Source organism: Passer domesticus, chromosome 19 (genome assembly GCF_036417665.1).
Source record: "Passer domesticus isolate bPasDom1 chromosome 19, bPasDom1.hap1, whole genome shotgun sequence".
Lineage (NCBI taxonomy): Eukaryota > Metazoa > Chordata > Aves > Passeriformes > Passeridae > Passer > Passer domesticus.
This window is the reverse complement of record NC_087492.1, coordinates 2,241,412-2,257,466: the sequence shown is the minus strand read 5'-3', so window position 1 is coordinate 2,257,466 and position 16,055 is coordinate 2,241,412. Positions and strand designations below refer to the sequence as shown.

Below are 16,055 nucleotides of genomic sequence, written 5' to 3'. Positions count from 1 at the left end.
CATCCGATGGATCCCATCCCATCCCATCCCATCCGATGGATCCCATCCCATGGATCCCATCCCATCCCATCACCCCATCCCATTATCCCGTTATCCCACTATCCCATCCCGCAGTGCCTGCGGGGCAGCCCCTCCTGAATCAGCCGCACATCAAAGCCGCGGCGGCGCGGCGCTCCCAGCCCCGGCGGTGAGAGCAGGGGACAGGGCCCGTGCAGATGTTCAGCAGCAGCTTTTCCCAATTACAGAGAGCAGCAGAACTTACCGGAAAACCCGGGGAGAGGAAGGGAGAGAGTCCTGGCCAGTGGAGGCCCGGAGCAAAGAGCCCACACATCCCTTGGAGCTTCAGCACATCTCCCATTTCAGCTCCAGCACCACATTTAATCACCCCACATCCCCCTCCAGCCCTTGCTGTGCTGGGGATCACCTGCTCCCATCAAAATCTTGCTCTTCTTTAGGAAAACCCCTCCTTGCTGGGCTTCAGGGCACTGAGGGGGGCTCAGACTTCTGATCCAAGCCTTTGGAAATGGTGAGATTCCTCCTGGAGAATCCAGCTGACCGTGTGAGCCACAGCAGGGGGACACATGGTGGTTTTTGGCTGAGCCTGGCCAGGGCAGCCCTGATCCTGCCCAGCTCCCACGGGCACTGTGGATTACCAGGAGCAGGAGTTTCAGAGTCCGGGAAGTCACCCGGGCAGGACAGTGGCATCACTCCCACATGACAGCTGGACTTTCTCCTTTCGACAGCAAAAAGAGCAAAATTCAGTGTACCTCGAGGGTGGCTGAAACAAAAACAGCAAAATTCAATGTACCTCGAGGGTGGCTGCAGCAAAAAGAGCAAAATTCAGTGTACCTCGAGGGTGGCTGCAGCAAAAAGAGCACAATTCAGTGTACCTCGAGGGTGGCTGAAAAAAACCAGCAAAATTCAATGTACCTCGAGGGTGGCTGCAGCAAAAAGAGCAAAATTCAGTGTACCTCGAGGGTGGCTGCAGCAAAAAGAGCAAAATTCAGTGTACCTCGAGAGTGGCTGCAGTGTGGGCACCCTGGCATGGAGCAGAGGCAGTGGGACGTGCCTGGCCTTTCCACTGGGGGTCATGGAATGGGTGCAGGGTGGGATGGGGAGCAGGTACAGGGCCAGCTCTTTCAGCTGCAGGTGCTCTCTCTGGTTTTCTGCTTGGATGAAGCTCTGAGCGTGGCTCACAGCCTCCAGCCCACTGCAGACCCTTGCCAAAGTCCTCTCCCCTCTGCCCAGGAAGGAAAGCACTTGCCCGTGGTTCCCATCTCATCCCAGGAGGGTCTCCTCCTCCCTGGGGGATGCAGAGATGCTGTGCTCCCTCCAGAACACATCAGGGTGTCCCTGCTCCCACAACCCCAATTTTAAGGGAAAATAAAATCGGTTTTCTCCCTGTCCTTCCTCCCATGGCCCCATGATCTGACTCTTCCCACCTCTCCAGAAAAGGGTCCAGAGGGAGAGGGGCTGGGTGGGAGTGGGAATAATGCTCAGTGCCACACGGGCAGTCGCATCACCTTTTATTAATGTCCTGTAATAATATTGTAAATACTCACTGGGAAATAATTATATCCTATAAAAGGAGCAGCAGCCTGTGGTTTGAGGCAGGACTGGTTAGAAATACTTGTTTTTATTAAAGAGACGTTTCATGTCTCGTTTACAGATTAGATTTTAACCTGACAACCTTTTAACATTGTATTAAATTAGAAATTAACTTTGTAAGGCTGCTCACCGTATAATTGACCCACTGATAGGCTGAGTGCTGGGGAATATTTCAGATACCTTTCAGACAGCAAAGTTCCCAAGAAAATTCAGAGCCTCCTCCCTGATCTAGACCAGGGCTTTGCTATTAATTAGTATTTCTGATCATTTATTGGCAGGAATGCTTTCCATGGAGGGGAGGCCCAGGGAGCAGCATCCCTGCACATCCCAGGGATGTGATGGAGGGAAGGAGAGGGAGGTGACAGGGAATGCTGCAAGCCCCTGACATTGCTGTTGGTGTTGCAGCGTAATTTCCTGCAGCAGAAACTCCCAAGAAAGGCAAAAAATTCAGCCTGGGGACTCCCTGACAGCAGCAATGACATCGGAGCCCAGGGAGGGACGGTGGCAACTGATGGGACAGTGTCAAGCCCAGGCACAGCCAGGAGTGTCCCCAGGGCCGGGGGGACATGGGGCATGGCCAGCAGTGTCCCTGTACAGAGTGAATGAGCTGGGTGTCCCCGTGGGGACAGGGGTGTCCCTGTCACTCCCCGGTGCTGGGGACTCGCACCCCGCCGGGTCCTGCCCTTCGCTCCCGATGGACAGAGGCATTTGTGGGACAGCTGGAACCTGGCCCCAGAGGGACAGAGGAGGTCTCACCCTGTCGGGCTGGAGGACTCTGGAGCCCAGATTTACACCGGTATTCCCTTAATTCCACGGGACAGCGGGACACCGGACAGCCCCGGTGCTCCAGCGCGGGGACCAGGGATGCTCTGCCCGGCTGGGGGCACAGGGACGGGCGAGGGCACAGAGGGCACAGAGGGCACAGCTGAACTGCTCATCCCTTCCCCTTTCTGCTCCCAGCAGCTCGGACAGGGGCTCCTGCCGTCCCCGGGACAGGCGCTGCCGCAGACAAATGCTTGTCCCGGTGCCTTTTCCATCTGTGAAACAGGCCAAGCAGTGGATCCAATTTTTTTTTTTTCCCTAGCACACAAGCCACTAATCATTTATTGCATTAAAAAAAGCCCCCCCTCGTCTCCACAACTTTTGTTCCCGTTTTATCCAATTAAAACTCAGGGGAGAAAAAAAAATATAAAAGTTTCGTTTTCTCCTTTTTGCAATCACAAAGACCCGATCTCAGCCCCATTGACTCGCTAATTGTAAGCACTCAAATGGTTGGGTTTAAAGTTACACTTAGCAGCTGTGAAACATTAGGGTGAAGTGATTACAACCTACTGGAGGATACCGAACATTTTTACAATATCTCAGGAGCATAAGGGAAAGACAACAGGAAATGGCGCAAACTTTCCTACCCTGCACAGCAACAAGGCAGAGCAAAGGAGTGAGAAAATAAATGCAGAGACGTGGCGCAGACGTGGTTTGGATGCTCAAGAAGTTCCTGAGGGAGCCCTGGTGAGAGCAGCACGGATTGAGCCCCTCGGGGGGACGGGGAGCAGCGTTCAGGGGTCTCACAGGGTGCAAAGTGTGTTTGCCAAACTCTGCTCTGGGTCCTCTGCTGAGGAAGGAGGATGGAGGTCTTGGCAGAATTTTGCCCTTGGACAGTCCTTTGACTTGTCCCAGTAAATATTCTGGGTCTGGTTTGCCCTTGGCCAGTCCTTTGACTTGTCCCAGTAAATATTCTGGGTCTGGGGGAGGCTGCTCAGGGCAGGACAAACCAGTGTCCCCTCAGAGGGACAGGGACAGGATGGGGTTTGCCTGGGCTGGGGCTCAGCATCCTCAGCAAAGCCACCAAATCCTGAGCTCCACATGCCCAGGAAACCTGATGGGTACACCCAGGCCCTGGACTGCTCCTGAGGTGTGATTTCATTTGAGCTCCAAGCTGTCACGATGGAAACCCACGGAGTTCCCACTCCTTTCCAAACAGCCCAGCATCCCCCTCCCATGATCTAAGCCCGCTCCACGCGTGTGTTTATTACAGAAACCAGGGTAGGATAAGAAAGCAATATTTCATGGTAATTCATGAAATCTGAACTCAACTTTTAATAGAAGAGCCCCACTTTATGCCCAGAGTGATATACAGTCTGCCCCTCTTTAAATGAGACGTTTTGCCTTTTGAACTCAGCAGGAGCCCTCTGCTTACAACTACTGGAAGCAGTTTAAAAACCTGCAAGCCCCCGTGTCTCTTGGGCTCTTTGGTTTATATCATGGCACAGCATTCTTGCTGGGCTGCCAGCTGCTGTGCTTGAGGAGCTGGCGTGTCAGAAACTCACCTGGAGAATTTCCACCGTGGCAGGAGCTGCTCACCCAAAATCCTGCAAAGACCACGAGCCTCTGGTTGTTTCAAAGTGGGGTTTGGGTCGAGTTCCTAGACTGAAAACCTGGTTCTGTTAAAGTCAGGGGTGAACCCGCCTTAAGAGCAGCTTATAGACTTATCAAGGAACAGAAATATTCTCTCCTGGTGCTTGAAAATGAGTTCTCATTTGGCTGCTGAGGTTGAGGAGGAGGAAGGGTGATGTGGCACGAGACCACCCAGCTGAAATTGGGGGGCTTTTAGGGCCATGGGTGGGAGCAGGAGTGTGGTGTGAGTGAAAAACACAATGCAGGGATGTATCAAACAGAGTTACTAATGAATCAGATGCTATAGAGCTATTATTGAATGAAATCCTATAAAATGATCATTAAATGAGACCCTGCAGACCTCAGAGTTAGTGATAATTCAGACCTCATGGAGCTATCAATGAATCAGATCCTATACAGTCATCACTGCAACACACTCAGTTTTCTCTGGCTCACAGAAGAGCTGGAACTCAGTGGTTATTCTGCTGGGTCATCTGTGAAAGTATCAAATTAAAGTTAAATTAGCCACCTCATGGCAATGCTTATTTTTTTTCTTTTTTTTAGGCTCTAGGCTTTCTTAACATTTTGGCTACAGGGCTATCAACAGCAGAGAATTTAGGACATTCTTTTCAATGAACCAGACTGAAAATATTTTGGTACAGCCCCAGTTTGTAGGGTTTTGTTGAATCTCTTCCCCCCCACTTTAAACAAAACATCCTGATTCAAAGGAGCTTCTTGCAGACTGGGAATTTCCACATGGCCATATTGCAGCACTTATAAAAAGTGATTTAATGCCTGCCAACAACAAATACATTTGCAATGACACCACTCTGTGTTATGTGCTATCCCACTTTGTGTGCTCAGCCAGAAGCAGCCAGGCTGTCCCAGGCAGGAGGGAGAGGAGCCTCCTTCCTTCCTCCACCAGAACTTTGTCCCTTTCCCTGCTCCTTGGAAAGCCTGAAAGGAAACAAGCATCACGGTGACAACACAATCCCTTCTGTATGTGTTAATCTGGATTTTGTTTGAACTTTTGGAGCTGACCTTGGCTTGAACTGTGTTAAAAAGCCTGACTGGTGTGGACTGACTTGACCCTGCGGTCCCATTTGTCCACGGTGCCAGTCCTGCCCTCAGCCCTGGACTTCAAGCCTTTATTTTACAGACAAAAAGGAACATAACATTACAGCAGATATAGCCAGCGGGCCGGAGCTGCAAGTACTTACTTAGAGGCAAAACTCTCCTCTGATTTCATCCCAAGGAAGTTATTTTTTTTTTTGCTTGAGAAGAGACTGACTGAAAACCAAGCAAGAAACTGAAATTATTGCTGTAGACTCTCGCTTTTTATTAGCGGTTTCCAAGCCTGAAGAAAACAAAACCTTCTGAGTGGCTGTGTTACAATCAAAAGTTAAAAAAAATAAAAATACTAACCCAAACCAAGCCCAGGACTGAACTGGGTGTTTGGGGATGGAGTAGGAAGAGGGTGGTTGGTTCTGCATCCCTTGGTGTGGCTGGCTGGAGCTGTAAGATTTGTGGGTTTAGATAGTTTCCTCTCCCTGCCATGACTCAAACGGCTTCTATTAAAAACAAGTAGTGGGAAGGAAATTTCATAAGCTGACAGCCCCATCTCACTCTGCTGCTAGACACAAGTTGGCTGAGATGTAGGAATTCGTGTGGTTATGATGTGTGAGCCCAGAACTGTTTTATCAGCGGGGTTGTGCAGTGCTAGCTCTGACTGTGCACGTTCAGAAGGGTGCAGAGGTTCAGGCTGCTCTGCAAAGCCTCTGGTCCATGATCCCACAACAGAACAATGGAAATGGGAGCCTCTGCCTCCTGCACCTGGGCCTTGTCCCTCTGGAATCAGTGGGATGAAGAAGCAGGGTCCCAATCAAAGCAGGGAGCTGGGTGTTGGTGTTCAGAGGAGCCAAGTGGGTGCAAGGCACACCACCTAAATACCTTGTTTTAAAAATCCTGTCTGTGCACAGGAGGACAAGGAAATGGGGAGGCAAAACCATGCTAGACTGGCTGCATAACAGCCACTGATGGCTTTAATTAAAGCCCTCAAGTCAGTAAATACACACAGAGTCTGGTCCAGGGAGATACACAAAGCCCACAGTCAGCCCAGTAACACTCCATGAACATTGCCATTTAAGCAGTTTCTTGTTTAACTTAGATTTATTCAATGACACATGCATTTCTGGACAGATATCTGAGTTCCAATGAACAACTTTTATAACCAAATGTGAGAAATCCATGACTGCAATTAGTCAATTAAGTACGTTCCTAAAATACATGACTAGAAGAAAACAGGAGCAAGAGAGAGAATTCTTCCAAAGAACAAAAAGAAACATTTTCATTTATAATACTCCTGGCATCGATGAGTATCAGAGGGGAAGAAGGGCAGCAAGGAGAGGCGATGAGGAAGGAATAACATCATCAACCCTGTCCACAGAAAGTCCTCCAGTTTCCAGTCCCTCCAGTTCATCCATTAATGCTCGGCACTTTCACCAACGGCGAGAGCTCCTCTGAGTTACAGAGATTCATCTCAGCAAGAAAAAAGCAGAGAACAGCTGTGAAACCTTGTGCTTGACCCAAGATGGCTTAGGAGCAGTTCTCCTCACCCAACCTCTTCCTGAAGACAGCGAGAAAAGAAGCCGCAGAGCTATCAGGACTGAAGATGGAGCCTCTTTGAATTGCACAGGAACACAGAGTCAAGATTTCACGAGTATGCTTCAGGAAGGTTCAAGAGTCGTCAACATTCACCAGGGTAACCAGAACCACCCCGGAGCTGGCAGGTGACAGACACAGCGGGACTGTTTGGGGGAGAGGCAGCTCGTTACCCTGGCTGGATGTGTCCCTGCTGGGCTGCTGCTTTAGGGGAATCCCGTGGGGAACAGGCTGAGGGGCTGGTTCTCGTTGGTGGGGAGCGGGGAGCGGTAGCCGTCGAAGTTTCGGGGGATGCTGCCGCTGGTGGAGCCCGAGCTGTTACTGAGCGTCTCTATGCTTCCCTCTCGCTGAAGCTCTGCAAGGGAGAGAGAGCAGCTCCTGGTTAGTGCTTGGGATCGACCCCCAGAGCCGTCAGACAGGTGTTTCACTGGCAAATCCCTTGGGCTGGTGCATTGCTCTGAGGTTTGCTCATCGCCCTTTCCCGGTTTGGGAATCGCTCCCGAGGAACGGCAGCTCCTGGTTCCACTCTACAGCTGGGCTCACAGCTCAGCTGAGCCAGAGGTGGAGGCATTACCTGCTGCCCTTCCCTGGGGCTGCTGACTCAGGACACGACAGGATTCCACAGTGGGGATCTCATGGTGGAACTGAGCAGGGTGTGAAGGGCTGCAGGTGATGATGGCAAATCTTCCCTCCCAGCCATGCTGGGAAGGGGCATTGGCAGAGTGTGCACCAGCAGTGCACAACCACTGCCATTCCCCACCTTGGGGACACCAGGACTTCCCACAGCCCTTCATCCTGCCCAAATGGATGTAAATAACTCAGATTTTTCAAGCCAAAGAGAAAATATCCCCTTTCCTCAGCCGTGCCCCAAAGCAAAAGAGAAAGCAGCCTGGCTGTGGCTCTCCCTTCTCCTGCTCACACCCACCCAGCCATCTCCCCTCTGTGACCTCCAGGAGCCTTTGGTGCTCCTTAATCTCCTAACAGGAGGATTTTTGTGTGTGCAGGGCATGGTTTCCAGCCGTGGCCTCTCTGTGAGCCACTTGAACCCTGCAGTTGACTCGGTGGCCACAGGCAGCGTGCCCCTGGCAGCACTCAGCGGTGGCACGCAGCAGGGACAGGAGGCAGAGCCCAGGGATGGCACAGGAATCCTCCCCCAGAGTGGCAGTGGTGACAGGAGACAAGAAATACTCTGGGGAGTTGTGATGTGAGACCCTGAGCATGATTTGGTCTGGGCAGCCTGGGACAGGCTGGGGACAGTTTTGGGTAAATTCCTCTGCTGCCAAGGGGGAGAGAGGACCTGGAGGGGCTGCAGGAGAGCTGGAGAAGGACTTTTTGTAAGGGCATAGAGTAGCAGGACAAGGAGGAATGGCTTTAAACTGGAAGAGAAGTTTAGATGGGATATTGGAAAAAATGGTGAGACACTGGAACAGAGCAGCTGTGGCTGCCCCATCCCTGGAAATCCTCAAGGCCAGGTTGGATCGGGCTGGAAGCAGCCTGGGATAGTGGGAGGGGTCCCTGTCCATGGCAGGGGGTGGAATGAGATGAGCTTTGAGGTCCTTTCCCACCCAAACCTTTCTGTGGCTCTATGCAAGACTTGTCTGGGGTGGAAAGGAGCTGCAGGAGCTGCAGGGGCAGTGCCTGCTCTGCTCTCTGCTAAATGTTCCTGCCCTTCCACTGCCTGATCTGGGCTATTTAACCTCCTGCAAACACTTTGCCTGCAGTGGGACTCTGTGATAAGGACAGATCTATACACAAAGTACAGGGAGCAGCAAAAAGTCAGCTTTTCCCTAAACCAAAAAGCATCTCACCCCAGCATCCTCTGGCACTGCCCTGCTCCCCCTCAGCCCCTGCCCACACCTAGCAGTGGGGGCTGTGGGATTTAATCCCTCATCCTGGAGGTAACCTGTAAAGAGATAATCTGCCCAGGATACAAGGAAAACAAATCAGCAGGAAGCTGATCACCCTGAAAGCAGTGCTGGTGATGACCTCAGCTGCATCCAGCACCATTTCTTGCCAGTATTTGGTGAAGGAATGTCCATGTCTAAACCTCCTCATTTTCCTCACATCCTTACTCTCCCATGGGTCCAGGAAGGAAAAACAGTAATTTAAATCAGAAATGAGTGGCGTATCCCACACTAATACTGTGCTTATCCTGTCTGATTTGGGGCTTTCATCTCCCTCAGCACACAGCTGGCTTTGCTTAAAGGTCCCACGTCAGAGCTGGGGATGCTGGGCAGTGCTGCTGGGCTCCCCCAAACCCCAGCACAGCTCCTCCCGGGGTGATTCCACTCTCTTTCCCACCTAGAATGGATCTCCAGGCAAAATGTTTCCAGCAAGGCAAGGGAAAGACAGAGAGAGGAGTTTTGTGGCTCCTGCTTCTGTCCCTGGGGCTGAGCTCCTGCCTGTCCCTCAGTGCCTGGCGGGACCCTGTGCCCTGCCTGGGTGGGATTTGGGGGGGATTTGGGCTTTTTTGGGGTCTGCAGGATCCCTGCAGCTGGCAGCTCCTGTCACCTCTGCGGGGCCTGCCAGGGGGTGGCACTGCAGAGACTGATGCCAGCCAGGGAAAAGGCAGGGACCAGAAACCAGGGATGCAGAGCCGTGGGCACAGGGCCTGGATGGAGGGAGGGAAGGAGGGAGGGAATTCTGTCCTGGCTGTGTCCCACAGCTCCGAGCTGTCCTGAGCTCCCCCTGCAGCTGCCAGGCAGGAAAACCTGACAATTCCTGACAAAAGGCAGGGGGCAGGAGGGGCAGAGGCTCTGGAGGGGATTTTCCAGCCCAGTCTGGGTTAGGGGGTGCCAGCTGAACCCGGGGAGCTCCCACATGCAAGCTGCCATCCTAGGGCACACATCCCCCCTGGAACACGAGTCCCAGAGCTCTCACACAGCCCAGCTCTCACTCTGGAACTAATTACCCAGCCAGGCAGACGAGCAGTGTGCTCTGACACCCGAGGAAGCCCTGGAAAAGTGCTTGGCTGCCACAGGGAGCTCTGCTGTGCTCAGGAAATTGGGCTCTTGCCCTCACCCCGGCCGGCTCTGCAGCACGGCTGGGTCACACCGGGGGGACAATTAGCCAGGACATGGTCACCAGGGACCACCTGCCCACACAGCTGACCCAGCACCACAGGCAGCATGTCTGCCTGCCTTTCCCCACATTGCTCTGCTCCATTAATAAAAAATAAATAAATTAAAAAAAAATCCAGTGTATATTATGATTCTTCCTCCCAGCCCTTCGAGCAGACTGGGGCAGGGCAGAGGAACAGCAGTGAAATTCCCATGGGAAGCAGAGACAAGACTGGGAATGGCTGCATGGCATGGGCACACCCTTCCTCTCACAGAGTGAAAACTGCAGGACAGCTTCTCATGGATCTGGGGACACCAAGCAAGTGCAGCAGGAGCTGCAGGGGGGTGTAGGAGTGTAGGAGAATGCCCCCTAATGACAGTGGCAAAGCTAGCCTTTGTCCCCCCAAAAAAGGAAAGAAGCCCAGAAGTTTCTCCCAACGATCAGGTGAAAAGCCACCTTATAGGACCCCAGAGACTTCACTAAAGTGACTTAGGGTCACTTAATTAGATAGAAGCCAAAAAGTCCTGCTTGAGCCATAAGGTAGAAAAGAAGAGAACAAAAGGACCACGGGGCTTTTGTGAACGTGTTTTCTAGCAGGAGCAGACCTCTGTACCTGGCTCGGATTTTCTGTTTATTATTTTGCCTTTTATTAAACCTTTCTGTTTCAAACACTGCAGCAGAAGCCATCCTGCTCATTCTTCACCTCCAAAGGTAATAGCCAAGCTATCCTTGGGTGTATTAGGTTCCCTTTTGAAGGCTCAAAAAACCCTGGCCTGACAAAACAGAACCTAATGGGGGGGGCTGTTGGGTGTCAGGAGAGACCTAAAGGTCCCTAAAGCCACCCTGGGATGGGACAGCCAAAGCACCTGAACCAAGCTGAACAGGCACATCACACAACCAGTCAGACTGACATCCTCTGCACTGGGAAAACACAAAATAGGCGCAAACCCCCATGGAAAGGTGGCAGGAGAGCCCAGGGCAGCAGGACCAGGGAGCAGCAGCACTCCAGGGCTGCCCAGGCCCCGACTCCGCTCACTCAGGAATGGACTTGGCCCCAGCCAGTCTGAGGGTTATTGTATCTGCATTCCCCCATGCATACACTGTCGAGATGTATTAACTTCCTTAAATGTACCAGTAAAACAACCTCTTCTGATACACTTTAATGAACTTGTACAGTAGCCAACAAATTGTGCATCATATAAAACCCATTCGGCCTTATAGACTCTCTGGCTATTTTGTAATAACTGCAATTTGCTTCTGCTGAAGCAAGATAACCAGGGTTGAGAAGTCAGGCTTTGCAGAAACCTAAATATTTGATTTGGGGGGGAGTGGGTGGGAGAAGGAAGAAAGGGGCCTCTGGGAGCTATTTATGGGGTCAAAATAACATGAGACCTGCTCTTCTTGTAGCATTTCCACCATCAAGGAAATGAAATACTGTGAGAAGACCAGCACTTGCATTATTTTGGCCCCATAAATGGCTCCCTGAGGCTTTCAGAAGCCCGTGAAAAACAAACACAAATACAAATAAATGCTAATACTGGAAACGTAAATACTAAAACCTGCCCATGTCCCCGGAGGAAACGACTCACAAAGTCCTGCCTGCCCTCAAAAAAAAAAAAAAAAAAAAAAAAAGGGAAAAAAAGTGAAGGAGCTGGAACATCTGCTGAAGCCATGAGGAGAAAGTCACTTCAGGGGAGCTGGGAACAGCCGTGCTGTGCTTTTGACAGTAACAGCAACGGGCACTGCTGGCATCACCCAGGGTCCCAGAGTAATGGGATTTCAGGGCACACACACACACACACTTTCCACCGTGGTGGAGGCAGCAGCAGCAGTGAAAATCCTCGTGGCAGCTGCTGTGGGATGGCAAGTGACCATCCTGGTCCCTGGCCCAGCCCAGGGCAGCCACCCCCTCTCATGGCACAGCTCTGGGCCTGGGGCAACACTGGGGCAGCAGTGGGGCAGCAGAGGAGCTGGGAGCAGATGCTGGCACGGCTGCCCTGCAGTGTGCAGGGTGTTCCATGAGGAACTGGCAAGGAAACCTTGCAGGAATCATCCCTTTGTGCTGGCATTCCTGAGTGCCAGCCTGTCCTGTCCCTCGCTCCTCTGCCCCAGCCACGCTGCTCTCCTGAGCCGGCTGCTGAGGAGGAAGAGGAGGAGGAAGAGGAGGAGGAGGAGCTGCTCTGGGGACAGCCTGGGCTCTGCAGTGCTGCTCAAGGTCCAGCTGCACCCTCCGTTCCAGAAAGCTCCAGGAACTGTCAAAGGACCCCATCAAATCCAAGGTACAAAGCCCTGCCAAGCCTAAATGTGAAACCATTTTATAGGGCACATTAATTCAATGCCTGAAGAAAATCTATATAGCCCTCTTTTGCCCGGAACACTCATAAATTATGCTGCCTTTCTTAGCTGTGCTCTCCTGTAGTGGTCCACTCGAAGCCCTGGTATCTCCTTTATGTCCACTCAAAAATCTCCTCTCCAGTGCATTATTATTCCTTCTAATGGTTTTTCCTTTCTCTCCGTTTGCCTTCCCCTCTTTAAGCACAGTTTCAAAATATCCCAAATCATTTGCTGGAAGAGCTGACCCTTTCCTCTTACCTAGGGAGGGATAACTGATACAATGACAGCAGCCTGATGTGTCAGGGCAGCGGGGAAGCGGCAGCAACTCTGAATACAAGAATTATTCTTCATCATCTCAAACTGTCACAACACATTACCCTCAAAGCCGCAGCTCGCTGAAGGAGTGACCCTGGACTGAATGGGAGAGTGCTCGGGGAAAGAACTAATTGTAGCCTCTTTTCACACGTCAGTCACTTTTCACAGCACCAAGCCTTTCAAGCTCAACTAATGTCAAGTTCCCTTTTCCTTTTGCTGGGCTGAGTATTTCTGATTTTTTAAGGATGGCATTTTTAAAGGAACAAGGTCTCTGGTGAGGGATGAGGCCAGGGAGGGGAGGGAAGGAAGCATTAGAGTGAGCACGCATCAGAAAGTCTATCAGACGCCCCAAGACTCGTTAGGAATTAGACAATTAACAAGTGGGAATGCAGGAAGTGGGGTAATGGCCAGCAGAGCTCGAATCTCCTCGATTTCAGTTCTGTCATTCACAGCAATTGTTCTGGAGAACTCTTCAGGCTCTGCCGTGCACCAAGGAGGCCACGGAGGCGGGAATGCGCTCGGCCTTCCCGAAATGAGGATGTGGGACGGGAATGTTCCAGGGCTGGGGACAGACACAAGGTGCTGCTCACCAAACCCACCTCTCCCCATCCACGGGGGCTTCTGAATAAACAGCCAAAAGGCAAAAATCAAGCCTCTTTTTGAAATCAAAGACAATTCCCTTTCCTTTTGGAGGCGATTCCCTGCGGAGAGAGCTCTGGGAATGCCAGGCTGGTCCATGATCTGGGGCAGGCACACACAAGGGCCCTCCACAGCTCCTTGTCTTTGACTGAAATCCTGACAGATTCTGTGGCAAGGACTATTTTTTCACCCTTACATTTACACAATGCCCATCATAGGGGACTTGCAGAACTGACTGGGGCTTCCCGAGTGTTATTTATTAACTGTAATGAATAATAATTATGGAGCTTCTGCCATCTGGATTCTCACTCAAAAGGGCCCTATTTAAAGGGAACGCTAAAAGGCAATTTGTATTAACACAATGGAAGTCTTGAGGATCTCTTAAACTGTTTGTAATTTACACAACGCTCCCCAGTGAATGGGTGAGTTAAACATTTTAATTTCCCTGATTGCTGCTGAAGGGATGTGCTCCCCCCAGGAGCTCCCACTGGCACTTGCACACGGGAAGGCTCCATCTTTCAGGATTCAGACAACATCCCAAACTCTGCTGGGTGCTTTTGGCACTGCCTCTGACGGAAACATTCACTCTGAGCATCAGGAGCTGCTGCTGGGACACTCAAGGTGGAGAAGAACTCAAGAGCCAATGCAAGGTGTGAAACTGCACCAGGATGAGGAAATGTACTGGGAAATTACATCAATACATTGCTGCTATTGCACTTGGAGGTTTTTCTTGAGTATTTCCTTTTTTTTTTATTATGAGATGCAATTATGCTAACGAGGGAGCTCTAATTATAATCCATCTCAGCACCCTTGGCGGCTGCTCGGAGCGAGGGGCTCCAGCCCTGCTGGGGATCTGCTGGCAGGGAGGGCACAGGGGGCACTGCACCCCCAGGGGAACCTGTGCTTTTGGGGATTTGCATGGACAAAAATCATTAATATTCAATTGCAGCGAAACGAAAGCACCGAGTCCTCATGAAAAATCTTAATTTTCCAAGTTGGTTTTGATTTGAGATGGCTGAAATTTCTGGGTAAATGCGTGTTGCTCCTTTCTAGAGGGAGCACAGGCAAAAAGTCATTTCCCAGTCTTATATATTGCTATGATTACAGTTTCAGCTGATTACGATAATGTTCAAAAGTCAATTAAAGCTGCTGTCTGCCCCAAGCCTTGTTCACCTGCACTGACACTCAGCACAGTGGGACAGACTTCCTGCCATGCACCTGCCCCTCAGAAATGTTTCTTTTTCCTTTTTTATAAACTCAGCAGTTTCACAAAAGAGATTTTAAACTCTTTTCAAATGAGGAAATATTAAAAAAACCCCAAACCCATGGCATCTGAGCACTGCAAATCAATTCCTGTGTTAAAACTGCCTCATCCTGTCACAACCTGAAAGATGTTGAGACGCCACAAAAGCACCTCCATTAAATTTGCAAGTAAAGAAGACTGGGAAACACTGCCTGAGCAACTTCTGTGAAATCAGGATTCAGTGGCCTATGTAAAATATTAGTTCCTGTCAAAGTGCCTTACAATAACTCCAGTGCTGAATCCACACAGAGCTGGCTCGTGCCATGCACTCGGAGATGAAAGCTGGCACCCTGGAACAAAGGTGGCAGATCCAGCAAGGAGATGGGCAGCTACAGGGGGAAGGAGAGATCCAGGGGAATGAAGACAGAGCCTCGTGAACACCAGAGTCCCTCTGAGACCCCAAACCTCATTTCTAGCGCCTGATTTCACTGCAGGGATGCCAAACAATTTAACACTTGCACAACAGGGAGGATGCCTGAGCTTACAGAAATGTCCAGGTCTGCTTCAGGCACAGAGAGATCAGTGAGAAAAGGAAAAAACATCTTCCTGCAACTTCTAAACAGGTTGTTTATGCCTTTAAAAAGAGCACCCAGAAAGCTCCATGTGACCTGAGCCCATGGAGTAGGAGACCCAAGACTCTGGCATCTGGCCAGACTTGACTCTGAGCATTTTATGGAAGGTTAAAAGTGCACCAGATAAAGGACTGGTATTTAGAGGGAGAATATTCTTCAAGATAGGCACTTTCACAATGACTTCCAGTGCTTTTAAAAAATAATCTCAAGTTTCCTAGAGCTGTATATTTTTGTAAAGAGGTTTAGGATGTTTTCCTACATAAATGGCTCTTCAGAAGGATGAGTTGCCCATTTTAGCCAGCATGAGAAATCTCAAAAGCTATGACAGCCAAATAGAAAATCATTTCTGTAGCCCATCACTTCCTGCAAGCCTACAACTCCTTGTGCAAGATTTGCAGATGAGGTTTTTGCAGGAATATGCAGCAGTGTTGGGTTTAAAGGAATTCTTTTACCCCATCCTGAAAGTTTCACTCTGCTGCTACTCCAAATTCCTGTAAGATATCCTATGTGGAATACATGATTTCCTGTGCCAGCCAGCGTGTGTAGACAAGTTTTTTAATGCATTTAGGCAGAACTATCTTGCATCTTTGGTTACGCAAGCAGCACATCTGTGTATATCAGACCAAAAGCATTTGCAGAGAAAACACTGTATTAAAATTCCTGGGTTTGTCTCTCATTCCCAGGGTTATGGGAGTGCCTTGGATTGCTCAACACTGACCCCTCTGTCAGCCTCTGCTCCACGAAGGAAATTACAAATTCAAAGTGAAATGCATGTTTATGACACCTACCACGTCCTGCACCCACTGAACTCTGGGGATATTGCTCAGAAATGCTGGAGGCAACGCTCCTATTCCTGGAACATCTTCTGTCCAGAGCAGGTGTGGGTCTGAGCATCCCCCATCCTGAGGAGCTGGAGCCTCAGGACACAGATTGTGAAGACAGGGATGGCCAGGAGCCCTCAGGGAGTGCTGGGGGTCCCTTCTCCTCCTCCCTGGGCTCAGCCAAACAGTTCCAGCAAAAAGCTGGGTAAGGAAAAGCTGCCTGAAGGTCAAACCCACAAACCTGGTGATGACCTCAGGGTCTGAGCAGTGACAACTGACACTGTACGAGAGTTTCACACCTGACCCTCCAAATTTCAGTTCCTTTCCCATCTAAGGCCTAATTTATCC

General features: G+C 50.6%; 1 protein-coding gene and 1 long non-coding RNA gene across 11 annotated transcripts in view; one reads left to right on the top strand and one right to left on the bottom strand.

Annotated features, from left to right (window-relative positions):
• LOC135283860 (uncharacterized) lies at positions 1-6,453 on the top strand. Its single transcript, XR_010349458.1, has 2 exons — positions 1-3,117; positions 4,567-6,453. It is a non-coding gene; the product is annotated as an uncharacterized LOC135283860 (long non-coding RNA).
• The window catches only part of BCAS3 (BCAS3 microtubule associated cell migration factor), a 300,344-nt gene continuing 290,441 nt past the window's right edge, over positions 6,153-16,055 (bottom strand). For 8 of the 10 annotated variants that reach the window (XM_064394988.1, XM_064394990.1, XM_064394983.1 and 5 more), the window contains one exon: positions 6,153-7,018. In XM_064394988.1, the coding sequence (XP_064251058.1) occupies positions 6,995-7,018 (24 nt within the window). In that variant the 3' untranslated portion in view covers positions 6,153-6,994. The remainder of the gene's footprint in view (positions 7,019-16,055) is intronic. The other 2 variants (XR_010349455.1, XM_064394989.1) reach the window with 1 other exon arrangement.